The sequence below is a fragment of the Ochotona curzoniae genome, unplaced genomic scaffold, assembly GCF_017591425.1.
Source record: "Ochotona curzoniae isolate NIBS_2020 unplaced genomic scaffold, NIBS_Ocur_1.0 contig_2699, whole genome shotgun sequence".
NCBI lineage: Eukaryota > Metazoa > Chordata > Mammalia > Lagomorpha > Ochotonidae > Ochotona > Ochotona curzoniae.
This window is the reverse complement of record NW_024465561.1, coordinates 154,839-170,080: the sequence shown is the minus strand read 5'-3', so window position 1 is coordinate 170,080 and position 15,242 is coordinate 154,839. Positions and strand designations below refer to the sequence as shown.

At 61.7% G+C, this 15,242-nt stretch overlaps 2 protein-coding genes across 3 annotated transcripts; both read right to left on the bottom strand.

Moving 5' to 3' along the window:
* Positions 1-1,081: 1,081 nt before the first annotated feature.
* Positions 1,082-6,462, bottom strand: LOC121153554 (dystrophia myotonica WD repeat-containing protein). 2 transcript variants are annotated; one of them, XM_040976138.1, is made up of 5 exons: positions 6,010-6,462; positions 4,930-5,112; positions 2,518-3,777; positions 1,886-1,960; positions 1,082-1,600 (listed from the first exon to the last, which is right to left on the bottom strand). In XM_040976138.1, the coding sequence occupies exons 1-5, from the start codon at positions 6,460-6,462 to the stop codon at positions 1,553-1,555; spliced, it is 2,019 nt and encodes a 672-aa protein (XP_040832072.1). In that variant the 3' UTR covers positions 1,082-1,552. The 2 variants fall into 2 exon arrangements, with proteins under 2 accessions (XP_040832072.1, XP_040832073.1); XM_040976139.1 differs by lacking the exon at positions 1,886-1,960.
* A 1,579-nt stretch (positions 6,463-8,041) lies between these two features.
* LOC121153756 (radial spoke head protein 6 homolog A-like) lies at positions 8,042-15,107 on the bottom strand. The gene is made up of 6 exons (XM_040976500.1): positions 14,446-15,107; positions 11,222-11,456; positions 10,147-10,911; positions 9,154-9,298; positions 8,809-8,926; positions 8,042-8,279 (listed from the first exon to the last, which is right to left on the bottom strand). Exons 1-6 carry the CDS (start codon positions 15,105-15,107, stop codon positions 8,042-8,044), a joined length of 2,163 nt encoding a protein of 720 aa, XP_040832434.1.
* Positions 15,108-15,242: the final 135 nt, after the last annotated feature.

Below are 15,242 nucleotides of genomic sequence, written 5' to 3'. Positions count from 1 at the left end.
CCCTTCAGGGCTGGACTGGGGAGACAGATGGATGGAATTCAATTCTTGCAGTCCCCACCCCCCCATAAAAAGGTGGGCCACAGTTGATAGCCACAGGTGTCCCACCCATTGCCAAAAGGGGGCCAATCACTGCTCCAACATCCAGAACAGCTCTCCCTCGCTCCTCACCAAGGTGGGGGGTGGGGGTGGGGAAAGAGGAAGGGACCAGGACTGGGCAGGGGGGTGGGAGGCAGGGGGGGACAGGGCAGCTCCTCCTGTGAGTCAGCCCTGGATTCCGACTCGGGAGCAGTTAAGTTTAGCCCGCAGTCACCCCCATGTTTTATACTGGCTTTTTTGGCAAGTGGGGAAGGGGTGGGTAAGCAGAAGAGGGGAGGGAACACTGGGATGGGGTGGGGGGCTGGTCAGAGCCTGGGGGAGGCGGGCAGTGGAGCTGAGTCCTCCCCAAGCAAGTGAGACCCCAAAAATAGCTTCTTGGCAGCTGGCCGGGCAGCCACATTCTTGCCCAGGCTGGGATTAGAAACAGAAACATTTCGGGGCATGGAGGGAGCAGAGAGCCCAGAGCCGCGCGATTGGCCCCAGCTGCCAGGCAGGGGAGAGGACCAAGGGAGAGGGAGGTTGTACAGAATTCCCGCCTCCAGGGAAGGCTCCACTAGGACAATCAGAGGTAATAAGGAGGGCCCAGGGGAGGGGATGCACCTCAGAACCCCCAAGCCCATCTCAGTGCTGACCAGCCCGGTCCAGCTCCACTATGCCCTGGCCTGCAGCATTTCCTGCCCTCAAGGCTGGGGCGGCAGGCAACCGACTCCTGCATGGGAGACCTGGAAGAAACTCCTGGCTCCTGACTCTAGCCTGGCCCAGCCCTGGCCCTTGTGGCCATCTGTGAAGTGAACCAAGAGGATGGAAGATCTGTCTCTCCCTTTCTCTGTAACTCTTTCAAATCAATACATTTAAAAGGAAGCACTGTAGGGGGCCGGCGCTTATCCGCATGTCAGTGCATACGTACACACACACACACACACACACACACACACCCCACCCCCCCACCCCCACCCCGCACAAGGGACCAAAACGCTGTGCGAACACTGAAACTTTAGTATAAATACAAGGTCCTGGACATGGGGGTGGGGGGAACCCCGAGGGGCTCCCATAACTTAATACTCTCCAGAACACAGACAAGAGCAGGGGTGGAGGGGGGCTGGGCGAGGGGCTCTCCCGGCCTGTGCTCTCAGCACTGTGGAGCTGGGGCTCTTCTGAGCCGGGGATTTCTCCCTGCCGCGCCCAGGAGTGACCAGTCACATGCTGGGGACAGGGGTGCGGGGTAACACTGGCGTTCCAGAGGAAGGGGTCATTGTACTTGGCAGTGGGTGGGGAGGCCACAGGGGCTGCCACGCTCCGTCTCAGCCCCACCCCGCCCCGAGCGTGGGCCAGGCGGGGAGAGCCGCACAAGTCCATGTCATGGTTAGTCTTGTTAATGCAGTCATCCGTGGGCTCAATGAAAGGGTTATGGCTAGGAGGCTGGGGCGCAGGGTGGGGACCCCCACTATCCAGGACTTCACACCACTGTGCCACTTGGGGAGTTGCCTGGCTGGGAGGAGATGCCCTGGGGAATGAAAACGGAGAGATATAGGTGGGATTAGGGACCATCTGGGGTCCCCAGGGCTATGGCCACCATGGCCATGTCCAGCCACCCACACTCCAGCAGGCTCAGCTGGCCTCCTTGGCTTGTAGGTGGCTCTTTTATATAGCCAACCTCTGGGGTACTGGGCATGAATGGTGGGGTGCAGGCAGGTGGAGAGGGGGAAATTGGGGTTCCCTCCTGTGGGGGGCTGAGGTTAGGGACCCCCTGAGATGTTGGAGGGGAACAGACTTGGGGGAAAAATCCTACCTCTACCACTGACTTGTTGGGTGACCTGGGCCAACTTCCTTCCCCTCTCTGGGCCTCGGTCTCCTCGTCTGTGAACTAGGGAGATAGAAGGGGAAGGGACTCTTGCAGAATTCAATCAGACCCCCCAAACCTCGACACCCCTGTGTCAGAGGCACCCAAACTACACGCCCCAGCTGTTCGGGAATTCAGGGCTCCAAGGACCCAGGCTGCAGCATCCTGCCCAGCTCTGAGCAGTGGGGACAGTGGGCACAAGCCACAGGAAGCAGGAGCCTCCAGGTGTGAGGTCAGGGGGTGGGGGCCTGCCCGGGCTCACGCAGTGCCTGCAGTGCACAACTGGCACCCGAGCCTCTCCTCTCAGCCTGCACCTGCAGCAGTGGAGGACTGAGGCGTCACGCCAAGCCCGTGGGCATCCATCTTGCCCCTGGTTGTGCTCTGGCCCAAAGGACACGAATAACTGTCTTAAAAATTTAAAAATCCCATAGGTGGATTCTTGCCTGGAAGGAGAAAACCACCAGGACCCAGATGCGCATGCCCAGTGGGCAGCTCCTGCGTGCTGGTCCCGCTCTGGGGCATCAGCCAGGGACAAGTGTCCCATCCACCCCCTGTGCCTGCAGGGGCCCTGGGGCACTCACAGCCTTGCCGGGCCGCGCCCAGGTGCAGATGAGGCCCTCCTGGCACGCGGTGATGATGCAGTCCTCCAAGAACAGCAGCACCGTCAGCCGCTCCTGGGCGATCTTCTTGCACACCAAAGGCTCGAGCAGCGGCACCTCGTGGATGCGCGGGCACAGCGCGGTGCCCAGCACCTTGGCAGGGTCCAAGCGGCTACGGGGGGCGGGGCCGCTGGGCTTGTCTCCGCTGCTGCCACCGCCCCCACGGCTGATGTTGCCCAGGCTGTGGTAGCGCTTGTGCTCCTTCTCGGCCCCGCGGTCCCGCCGCTCCTGCAGCGTGAGCGTGGCGAAGCGGCCGATGCCGAATGGCGTGCCGGGCTCTGCCGTGGCGGCCACTGCTGCCGTGCCTGGGCCACCCGCCTTGCCCCCGCCTGCCGGGTGCGGCAGGCTGTTGGAGCGGGAGAGCGAGCGGGGCAGGGGCCCTGGGCCGGGCTCACCACCCCGAGAGCTGCTGGTAGCAGGCGGTGTGGTGCCGGGGGTGCCAGGCAGAGTGCGGGTGCGGGCCAGGGGTGGGTGTGGGTATAGCACATCCTCTGTGAGGTCCCACAGGCAGAACTGCGTGTCCTGGCCCGCTGAGCCAAAGCGGTAGGTGATGGAGCCAGCCTTGGGCAGTGGCGAGAGGGGGGCGCCCCCGCCCTCGGTTTCCTCCTCCTCCTCGCCACTCTGCTCTCCGTCGCCGCCAGTGGCCGCAGCCTCTTCTGCACGCGTGGTGTAGGGGTCAAAGGCGACCGCGTTGACCCACGACTTATGGCCATGGCCACGGGCTACCACGCGGCCCTCGGCGAAGGACCACACAGTGACTAGGTCATCTTCGCCCCCGGTGACCACGTAACGGCCGTCGGGGCTCCAGCACACACACAGCAGGCCCCCAAAGTAGCTTTTCATGAGGCCGCGCAGGAGCATGGAGTCGAAGTGGAAGACTCGCAGGCAACCGTCCTGGCTGACACAGGCCAGGTGCCGGCCGTCGGGTGAGAAGGCAAACTCGTTGAGGGGCCCCTCGCCCACGGCCCACTTGGCCAGCGGGTTGCGGGGTGCTTTGCTCTTGGCAGCGTAGACGGCGAAGCCCTCGCCCTGCTTTAGCAGGCTGTACTGTGGCGGCGCCGAGGCGCACGGGTGGCTCACGTGGTAGAGATACAGGTGGCCGCTGGCGTGGGAGGCCAAGAACAGGCTCTCCGACTCAGGCAGCCACTTCAGGTAGGTCACCTTGGTCTTGTCGATCAGCCGCTGCCGAGGGAGACGGGGTGGGGGTTTGGGAGGAGGAGGAGGCTATACCCTTGGCAGACCTTCTCCCAGGTCAGCCCAAGAAAGCTCTGGCTGTGGGCTACCTCACCAAGGGACACGAGTCACGGGAACGCAGGGCACAGTAGCTGCTGGGGAGGTGACCTGGGACCCTTAAGGTCCCATCTGGACTGATGGGCAGCCCCACTGGCCAGGAGGACTGTCTTCTTGTCTGTCCCTTATTCCCATCTCAACCCAATTGGCTTTGAAGCACAACAGTCAGCACAAATGGCAGCAGCCTAAGGACAGGCCCTCCATCTGGTATACCCTTCGGCACAGGGCGGGACACACAGCACAGGCTCCCTGAGAATACTGCCTGGCCAGGCAGATGATGACACGGCCCTGCCCTTCCAGGCGCCCCTGTTCTCACATACAGCCCCTCCACACAGCCTGAGGGTTTGCCCTTGCCAATGTACCCTGAGCCAGATTTCTCAGCAGCCAGCACCACCCAGTCCAGTTCAGGCCACCAGCAACCCTGGAACGCCCCTGCTGCTCCCTGAGTTCGATAAATGCACCTGCCTCCCGCCCGTAAGAGATCAAATACGCAATGAAGTTCTCTCCTTGTCCTGCTCCGGGTCCCTCCTCCAGGTCCACCCTGGCCCCACACCACTCTGCTCCCCTCTCGTGGGTCACCCTCCCTCACCCCAGTGTCACCACCTACTGGAATGCAGCCAACGGGGCTCAGGCAGCACCATTCCCCGCTTTCTCTGGCATGGACTAACCATTCCCCAGGCCAGGGCCTCGGCTGGCTTTGTTCTAGCCCAAGCGCTTGCCCCAGTGCCTGGCACACAGGGCTGGCTTCGTAACGGTTCTGTGAATGGAGGGGCTCATCAGTGTGCAGCATTCACCACTCCGCTCGCTCCCTGCGGCCATGAGCGTGGTCTGGGAATGCAATAAGACACAGTGCCCCCTGCCCGCAGATAAAGCCGCTGGCTGCTCAGGGATGGAGCAATGTGCTCGCAACTCGAGAGCCTGGGCATCAAATCCGTCCCCACTCGCCTCCTGCAGCTGATGCCAACTGAAGGGCACAGGTGGCACGCACCCCTGCCCCTGGTCCCCGTCCTCCCTCCTCCCAGCCACCCGCAGCACTGCACCCACCTCCTCATTAAACAGCTTGCTGGTATCCTTCTTGATGAGATCCAGGTACTGCACTTGGCCGGCTGAAAAGCCCACAAGCAGGGAGATGCTCTCGGTGGCCGCAGTGAACTGGTTGAAATCATGGCAGGTGGGCTGGGTGCCCTTGTAGATGCGCTTGTCGATGGGCTTGTTGAGGTCGATGGACTGAGGGGCAGGGGGTGGGTACAGGAGTTAATGGTATAGACCACTGAGAGGAAGGAAGAGGGTGCTGAGGTTGGGTTAAACCACCAAGAGGAAGTTGGGGTCAGTCCCTAAGGGAAGTGGGTAAGCCGGTGGGAAGAGGTGTGACCACAGACAGGAAGGGACTCAGATCACAGAGGACCAAAGGAAAGTAAATGCAGAGAAAGCCCCCCCCCTGCGGTGCTGTCCAGAAGCCGGACACACCCTGCCCTCTGTGCCCTCTGCTGCCGGGTCCCCGGTACCCTGAGCTTCAGGTCTTCCCACGCTCCCTCCCAACCCCAAACCTTACACCAGCCTCTTTAACAACTCGCCCCTGCAATCTAGCTCCCTGCCCTCCCAATGCCCTCCCCAGAACTCTAGAGCCCAACAACCTCATACCCACAGGGCAGATGGTGTGGATCCCATCTCACCTCATGGTACTCCTGCTAATCCCCTCGCGGCAGCGGCCCACCACCCCACCTTAACACTACAGGGGTCTCTCAAACCTCCTCCTGGTCCCATAGCCACGCCCACCCGAGCCTTCCCTCCTGTGCTCCCTCAGACCTTAAAGAGTCACCTCAAAAGGGCCTTGCCTTGATCCCACTCATTCCTGGGCTCCCCAAGGCTCTGGGGGTTGGGGACAGTCCCCACAGCACCTGCACCTGAGCTTTGTTCTCATCTAGGAGTCACCTGCGGTGGGCGTCACCTCCCTGAGGATGAGGGGGTACCCCGAATCTCCATCCCAACACCCCACCCCTGCAGAATCCATTGCCCTTCACGATCCTGCATTCCCTCATGAGCGCACTGGATGGCGGGGACCCACGGGAGACCCCACTCCGGGGACCCCCGCACCCCTTCACCTCTCCCCGCCCCGGGTCTCACCCGCTGACTCCCGCGGCGGCAGCAGCCCGGGTAGAAATAGAGCTCGCGGCCCAGATTGAAGCAGACGCGGTCTCCCCCGGCGCCCAGCCCCGCGGGCGTGGCGGGCGGCTCCCCGGCCCCGGCGCCGCCGTCGGGCTCCCCGAGGCGCACGAGGCTGAGGCGCACGGCGGGCAGAGCGGCGGGCCCCGGCCCAGGCCCCGCTGGTGGCGGCGGGGACGACGCGGGGCCCGCGGCGCCGGGGCCGGAGGCGGCCGAGGCCGGGCCGGGCGGGGGCTGCGGCGGCTGCGGCGGCGCCGGGGTCTGGGCGGAGGGCGGCCCGGACCTGCGAGCCGCGCCGTCCCCGGGGAGCAGCTTGTAGAAGCCCTCGCGGGTGCGAAACTGCGACTTGATCTCCGCGCAGTCCCCCATGGCGGCCCCGGGGCCCGAGCCGCCCTCAGCGCCGCCCGCCGCCATCTTGGGCGCCCCCTCGGGGCCCCGCAGCTGCCGGACGCCGGGGGGACCGCGCCGGAAGGGGTAGGGCCGTCGCCTAGGCGACGCCTCCTCGATTGGCACCTGGGTCGGAAGGCGGGACGAACCTCCCTTCGTCGCTCGGGTAACGGTTCGGGAGCCGTGAGCCGGGCCTGAGAGTGGGCGTGGCCGCCGTGCCTTTGAACGGCTTCTGGTTGGCTGGGGGGCGTGACCCGCGGTGGGAAGGGGGCGTGACCGGCGGAAAGCGCCGGTTCCTAGCAACAGCGCCCTAGGAACCGTTTGCCTAGCAACGGAGGGACCAGCCGGGAAGGCTGGGTCCACATGCTGGAGGACCCTAATGTCTCCTTTAGATTTTTCCACAGCATCTCCAACCCTTACTGTCGCCACCTCTGTCCCGCGTCATTCCTGCTGACCCCAAGAATGTCATCTGTCGCCCTGACTACTTACTGACTCCCGTCAGCCCTCGCAGTCTCATCCTCAACGTCGCTGTCTCCAACAACCTCACTCATCCTCCAGTGCCCACCCACCTCTGGTTCCAAAATGTCCCAATGCCCCGCAGACCAGCCCGTGACCCGACCCCCTCAGCGCACACCAACAGCCACCCCTCTGCCCCCCAACAGAGCCTCCTGGCCAACAGAACTCCACAATGACTCAGCCACCTCCTGAGCTGGGTGGTCTTCCTAGTCTGGTCCCATCTCCTTCCACCCACATGCCCCACTGCCAGCCCCCTCCCGCGCGGATTTCTCCCCCACTCCTTCCTCTCCACAGCCCTGCATCAGTCCTGTCTCCTCCCCCAGCCCCTTGACTCACCCCTTCTATCTGCCTCCGCTTGACATCTAGAGGGGCCTTTCTTCTTTTTGTGCCAAAACAAAATGCATTTATTCAAAAAGCATACCGACAGATCTCCCACTCATTGGTTTACTCCCCAGGCCAAAGTCAGGAGCCGGCAGCTGCATGTTTGAGTTATCACTCGCTGCCTCCCAGGGGGTGTGGAGACGGGCACTGGGAGGTGGGGTGTGGGCATTCCATACAGCCAGTGCGCCAAACACCTGATGCTACAAGGGTCTTTGTAAAGCACAGATGTGACCAGGAACCCTCCCCCCTCGCTCCCGGCTCCATCCCCCAGCTCCCCAGTGCTTCCAGAACAAACATAAACTGAAAGGTAGGGCCAGACTTGTTTGCAACACTGGCATCCCATAGCAGCATTAGCCTGAGTCCCTGCTGCTCCACTTCCCATCCAGCTCCCTGCTAATGTACCTGGGAAAGCCGCAGAGGACGACCCAAGTGCTTGGGACAAGGCATCCGCGTGGGAGACCCAAGCTGGCTCCTGTTTTTTCCCCTACCCAACCCTAGCCATTGTGGCCAATTTGGAATCTCTCTCTCTCCTTCTCTGCATGGTAAACAGATGACACTGCTCAGCTGCAATGCTATGGGAACATTTTATTGGGAACAGCTGCGTCCCTCTGCCACACCTGTTTCTGGGGGGACAGCCAGGACACAGCCTGGGCCGGGTACAAGGGGAAAGTGCTTCTCTATCTGCCCGGGGTAGGTGGGCTCCCAGGCCTCAGTCATCTGCATCCTCATCTTCATCCTCTTCTTCGTCCTCCTCCTCTTCCTCCGTGACGGCCAGGGCCTGCTCCTGTGCCGCCTTGAGGGCTTGCTCCTCTTCCACGGTGGGGTCACTCATCTCGGTGATCTCCGGGCCGCTGGGGTACTCCTGCTGGACCGGGGCAGGCAGGGCCGGGTTGAAGTTCTCAGGGCTGTACTTGTGGCCCCAGCCGATGTAAAGGTTTTCAAACTTCCTAGAGGGCCAAGGAGCAGAGCTCAGAAGATGCCCTGCTGCAGAGTTGGCTTCAGGGTGGGCAAGGCTGGTGGGCAGTTTGGGTGCAAAATTGACAGTGAGGTAGTCCTTGTTTGCAGCAGCAGGGTACAAGGCTGGAGTGTCTGTATATTTCCTCCGCCTACACCCAGGGACCTAGCCCCCACACACACACACAGTTGCCTGTGTGGACGGCTGCGGGATGGGGGGGTGGTGAGGGGAGCTCAGCTCCAAGCTTGCATTGAAAAGTTCAAGATGAGTTGCCAAGAGCGCGGTGCAAGCAGGAAGGCTGTGCGAGACCCCAGGTGCCCCGGGAGCCTAAAAGGAGAGGCAGTGCTGTCCCCTCGTGGACAGAGCCGGTAGCGCGCCGCCCGGGTAGGTGGGGTTGTGGTGAGTGGGAACTTGTGGGATTTGGGGATGACCTCAGCTGCTGTCGGTGGTGCTGGAGGGACCCGGCCCCGGGAGAGGTGCTGCAGGATTCTCCCGCTGGAGAACGGGTGGAGGGCACCTACTTGCCAACGGCGTAGGTGTAGGCGCCCGGCCAGAGGTTGGAGCGCACGATGGCCACCGAGTACTGCGGGCAGAGGCCGCAGGACAGGCGCGTGGTCCAGGGAGACAGGTGCATGATTTCTACAGCAGAGGGAGAGCAGCAAGGTCGGGGGGACGGGGTGGAGCACGGCCTCTATCAGGCAAGGCCCCAACCTCAGATTCTGTCAACCCATTCAAACTGCCACCGCCACCTGCTCTGCATCTTCTCCGCCCCCAATCCCACCAGGTCCGACCTGGACCCTCAGCCCTCTGGGGTCACCAGCCACGGATGTAGGGGTGTGGGGTGGAGATGCGGGGGGTCGTCCTACCGGCGTCCTCTGAGAGCGGTGTCAGCAGCGGGGGGCCCACCTCCTGCTCCACCTCCTCCACCCCTTCGTCTGCCTTCTCTTCCTCCTCGCCCAGCTCCTCCTCTTCCTCCGTCTTTTGTAAAGGGTTCACCCACGTGCAGCGACCCTGGGGATGGAAGGACTGTCAGGTGGCCCGCTCAGAGTTGGGGAGGGGAGGATATGAAGGAGGGGGCCAAGCTAGCCAGTACCCCTGATGGCAGGGGAGGAGGAGGTGAAGGGCCAGGCAGGGCACCTACACGAGCACAGACCCTGTCCCCAGAAACACAGGGATGGGCTGGAGGGTCTGTCACATACAGATTGGAGGGGAGGCTGGGCTGAGAGGAAGATGGGGGAGCAGTAGATTTATTTATTTTTATTTTATTTGTTTTTATTGGAAAGGCAAATATACAGAGAGAAGGGGAGAGAGAGAGAGAAAGATCTTCCATCTGCTGGTTCACTCCCTGAGTGACTGGCAATGGCTGGAGCTTCTTCTAGCTCTCCCACTTGAGTGCAGGGTCCCAAGACTTTGGAGTGTCCTGGACTGCTTTCCCAGGCCACAAGCCGTGACACACACTGGCGCCCATATGAGATCCCGGCACATCCGAGGCGAGGAGTTTAGCTGCTAGGATACTGTGCCGGGCCCTGTTGTTTTTAAGATTTATTTATTTGTATTGGGAAGGCAGTCCACAGAGTCCAACATCTGGAATGTGGGGCAGGTGCTTTGACGGAGCAGGTGGTGGTGAGCGGTTGTGGGTGGAAGGTGTCAGGGGCATGGGATGTGTCGGGGGCGTGGCTTTGCCAGACAGGGGCGGGGCAGAGCAGGCGTGGCTAGGGCAGCAGGGGCGTGGCTGGGCCAGGCGGGGGCGGAGATTGGCCTGCAGGGGCATGGCTGGGCCAGCAGGGGCGTGGCTGGGCCGGGTGGGGGCGTGGCCTGCTCTGGCAGGTGCACCCAGGTCCCGGCGGGCGTGCGCTCACCTGCGGCAGGATGTGCTGCGCGTGGTGCACCCAGTTGGCCATGGAGTCCACGAGTTCGAGCACGGGGATGCCCTCGAAGTCGGGGTTCTCCTCGAAAGAGTCGCGCCCCGCGCCGCCCTCGTCCTCCTCGTCGCCCTCCTCCTCGCCGAACTGGTAATAGCCGAGCGGGCTGATGTGCGTGGCGGCCGAGATGCGCGCGATCTGTGCGCGCAGGTAGTTGGCCTCGTTGCCCGGGAAGGGCGGGTAGCTGAGCACGGGCGCGTCCAGGCGGCCCGTGAAGAACTTCTTGATCTTGCGCGCCTGCACGATCTGCGCGGGCGTCACGTGCGGCAGCCGCGTCCAGGGCCGGCCCGGCTCGCTGCACACGAAATACAGGTATTTGTTGGCGCCGGTGCGGCTCTCCTCGCGCGGGGTGGCGGGCGGCGGCTTCCACGTGGGCTGCGGCAGCGTGTCGGCCGCCTTCTCCTCGTCCTCCTCGCCCTCCTCCTCTCCGTGCGCCTCCAGCACGTCGCCCGGCTCCAGCGTCTCCTCCGTCTCCTCCTCCTCGCCCTCCTCCTCGCCCTCTCGGAACTCCACCTCGGCCACCAGGTAGCTGCGGCTCAGACCCAGGATCTTGCCCCAGAAGCGACACGTGTGCACCGGCTGCTGCTCAGCCAGCTGCTTCATGGCCAGGAACACGCGGAAGCTCTCGTCCGCGCTCAGGCCCACTCCGGCTTGCTGGAAGTAGAACGCTGCCTCCATGATGTTGGGCACCACCGTCTCGGTCTACGGGGGCAGAGACGGATCAAGCACCGTACAGCACCCCAGCCCAGGCGCCCAGGCCACTGGAGTGCCAGCCCTGCGAGCCAGGAGCCTGGATCTCCAGCCGGGTCTCCCCTGCTGCTTTCCCAGATGCAGTAGCAGAAAGCTGGACTCCAAGGAGCCCTCTCCCTGTTTTCTCTTCTGCCTCAAAGCCTTCCAGGGGGAAACCTGGGGGCACCTGACCTCGCCCCCTGCCCCACTCCAGGCTGCAGTCTGTTCCAGAGGGGGGGAAGCGGGTGTGCTTCGGGGCTTCCTGCCCCGGCCCCTCACTCACCACCTCCTCCTCCATCTCCTGCTCGCCCTCCCCGCCGCCACCGCGGAAGAACAGCGCCTTCTGCTTCTCTGCCATCTCGTAGGTGGGCTGCATCTCGGGGTCGTCCTGCAGCGTGTCCAGCTTGGGGTGGAACCACTCGTACTGCGTCGTGCGGTTCAAGGACTCCAGGATGGACAAGGGGTCCTCGGGCCGCTGGTTCAGGATCTTGGTCAGCAGGTTCACCAGGTGTTCATACCTGCGTGTGGAGGGGGCGGGAGATAGAGGGACGTCACTTCACGGGGTCCCACACACAGCTGCTGGTGGAGACAAGCACCCACTAGTTCTGCAAACATTAGCGCTGACAGGTGTTTTGCACTCACTTTTAATAACGGAGTGCTGGTGGGATGGGCAAGAGGAGAAGGAATGCAGAGTGTGGACTGGGGCGCTGGGGGCTTGCGTCCATCAAAGCAGCAGCAGTGGGTGCATAGGCCCAAGACGCCCTGTGAGTGACCATTCCACTTCCAATCTAGTTCCTGGGTAATGGTCTGGGAAAGGAACAGCAGATGGCAAAGTGCTCGGGCACCTGCACCCATGTGGGAAAGCTGGAAGAAGTGCCCTTGGCTTCAGTCTGGCTCTACCGCAGCTACTGTGGCCAATCGAGGAATAAACCACATGATGGAAGAGCTCTCTTAAATCCAGTAGTCTTTTGACTACAGCAGTTTTCCTGACTCATTTTGTTGGAAAAGCAGATTTACAGAGTGGACAGAGAATGAGTTTCCATGGAAGATCCAGCACTTTCATTCCCACGTAAGGCTCTGCTATCTCTTTCAAATGATAAATGAAAATAATTTTTCATAAATGTAGGGCATGGTGCAATGGCTTAATTGGCTAATCCCTCCCTTTGTAAGCACCGGGATCCCATATAGTCACCAGTTCATGTTCTGACTGTCCGTCTTCCCCTCCAGCTCCCTGCCTGTGGTCTGGGAAAGCAGTCGAGGACGGCCCAAAGCCTTGGGACCCTGCACCCGCGTGGGGGGACCTGGAAGAAGCTCCTGGCTTTGGATTGTCTTAGTTCTGGCTGTTGCAGCCACTTGGGGGAGTGAGCCAGTGGATGGAAGATCTTTCTGTTTCCTTCTGTCTGTAAATCTGTCTTTCCAATAAGAACGTAATTTAAAAATGTAAATATGAAAGGAGATAGATAAGAGCACCTCAACAGGTAGAAAAAAGACTTTGGGAATAATCATCACCAATGAATATATTTTTAAAAAATTGTTGGGCTGTATGGTTATTTTTTAAAGATTTATTTATTTTTATTGCAAAGTCAGATATACAGAGAGGAGGAGAGAGAGAGCAAGATCTTCCGTCCGATGATTTACTCCCCAAGTGACCACAATGGCCAGTGCTGCGCCAATTTGAAGCCAGGAGCCCTCTGGATCTCTCAGTTGGGTGCAGGGTCCCAAGGCTTTGGGCTGTCCTCAATTTCTTTCCTGGTCCACAAGCAGGGAGCTGGATGGGACACAAACCGGTGCCCGTATGGGCACTACAGGCTGAGGGTTAGCGTGCTGCGCTCCCCTTCCTTGGGGATAATTTGCTTTTCACTGATTGCTGCCCTCTGGTGGTGGCAGTGGTGATGACAGATGGGACTGTCAGCATGAGCCACTTCACCACCCTTCACGCTCACATGGGCCAGCAGGTGCTTGGAGACCAGACATCTCCCTGGGGTCACTGAGCTCGGACGTGTACACCGTGCGTGATCCACAGCGCACATCTCCGTTACGCAGTCACGGGGCAGCCGCTGCATGGCGGACGGTGCTGTTGGCTGCTTCTGATTCACAGCCAGCAGTGAGCGCTCTGTGCACAGAGTGGGAAGGATGGGGGCAGCACGGGGGCGCCGGGTTGACTGGCATGCTGCATCCCCTGGTGGTAGATGGGACTCCCCTGGGAAACTGGCTGGCCATGTGTGTTCTTCAAGGAAAGCTGGACAGGAAGCAGAGCATGCAGGTGCAGGGTCCCAAGGCTTTGGGCCGTCCTCGACTGCTTTTCCAGGCCACAAGCAGGGAGCTGGATGGGAAGTGGAGCAGCTGGGACTTGAACTGGTGCCCACATGGGAACCTAGCTCCTTTAAGGTGAGGATTCAGCCACTAGGCTATCACACTGGGCTCCAGTTGATACATTTTTTTTAAAGGGATTAGAACAAAGTAGAACTACATACAGGGTGACCAAAAATTAGCTACAGTGTAACTTAACACGCCGCTGCCCTGGGATAGCGGGGCAGGACCTGCGCCTTCACTGTTCATTGTGTGTAAAACCACACCACACTGCCAAGATGCTCGAGTTGGTGGAGCACGTGCAAGCCCTGGCAGGGATTGAGGCAGCTTTGTACCTGAAGGCTGACCCTGCTCCCATGAGTCAGGGCTTTGAGGGACCAGCGCCAGGCTCTTTGCCAGGAGCCAGGGTCTCAGGGCTTGGCACAGGAGGCAAAGGTGGTGAGAAGGTGAGGGCCATGGGGTACCCCCACAGGGCCCATAGCTGCTGCACCTGTCTTTCCTGCCCCCAGTTCTCTGCCCAACCTTCTCCCTCAGAGCCCAGGCCTCCTGCTGTTTCTTTTTATTTTGGTTAAATTATGTATTTGTACTGGAAAAGCAACTCAGATTTTACAAGAGAGAGAGAGGACAGAGAAAGAACTTGCATCTGCTGGTTCACTCCCCAGTGGTGACAAAGGTGGAGCTGAGGTGCCAGGAGCCTCCTCTGGGTCTTCTATGGAGGTACAGGGTCCCAAGGCTTTGGGCCATCCTGGATTGCTTTCCTAGTTAACAAGCAGGGAGCTGGATGGGAGTGGAGCAGCCGGGACATGAGCTGGTGCCCATATGGGATCCTGGTGCTTGCAGGTGAGGATTTAGCTACTGAGCCATTGCACCAGGCACATCCCTCTTTTCCTGTTTCTGACCCTGTGGTTCAGCCTGTGCCCCTCCCTCCTCCTCCTGGTCCCTTGTCCCCCAGGCCGGAGCCTCGGGGAGCTGAGAGGTGGGCAGGCGGTGACCCCCACTCCCAGCCGTGGGAGGTTTTGGCAAGCCCTCTGCAGCCCTGGCTTCTCTGGGTCTTTTTCGGCTCCTTGTTTGGCCGCGTGAGCTGATGATGCGCTAGGTCAGCTGCCAGGGTGGGGCCCTCCCCCTGGCTCCCCCTGGCTCCCCCTGGCTTCGGCTGGGGCCGTTCCCCTCCCCCCACCTGCTGCCGCCCCCGCTCACAGGCTGAGGTCGCAACTGACGCTGGTCTGTAGCAAGTAGGCCTTGGCGTTCTGCACGGCCAGCTCGCGGGGGTGGGGCTCGGGTGACTCCATGGCGAAGGGCCCGAAGCCCAGGTCCGAGGGCAAGAACTGGAGGGCGGGGTCGTCCCTCAGGTAGGGCCCGTGGTGGGCGTCAATGAAGCGGTCATCTCTGGGCGAGAAGCTCAGCTGGCCCATGAGGTTGGTGTGCCCATCCTGGTAGGAGGCCTCGAAGAGGCCGCCCTGGCCCTGCTGGAGCTGCTGCAGGAACAGGTGGGTGTTTTGCTCGCCAGTTGAGATCCTGTTCTCATGGTAGCCCTGGGACTGCAAGTCCCGAGCGAAGCCCAGGTTCATTGGGTCCATGTTACCTGCCCACGCTTCCTGGGCCATAGGCAGGCCGGCGCCCTGCGACCAGCGGAGGCTCTGCGCGGGCAGGCTGGAGCGGCTGTCCTGGCTGGCCCGGCTACTCCGGGGCTGTGCCGCTATCACCTGCCGCACCTCCTCGGCCAAGATGCCCGGGGGCTGCGACAGCTCCCGACTGCGGCGCTGCAGGTCCGAGTCCTGGGAGCTCCGAGAGCCCCGGGAGCCCTGCCGGGCCAGGGATTGGCGGGAGGGATACTTGGGGTCACGGGACTGGTCTGCCATGGCACAAAACGGCTCGCAAGCAACTTGGAGGGAGGCTGGCTGGCAAGCACCTGCCCGGGCGACGCCGTTTCCACGGCCCCGGAGGGAGGGCCGTTACCAGGGTAGGGGCCCGTGCGACGTCTGCGCAGCCGCAGC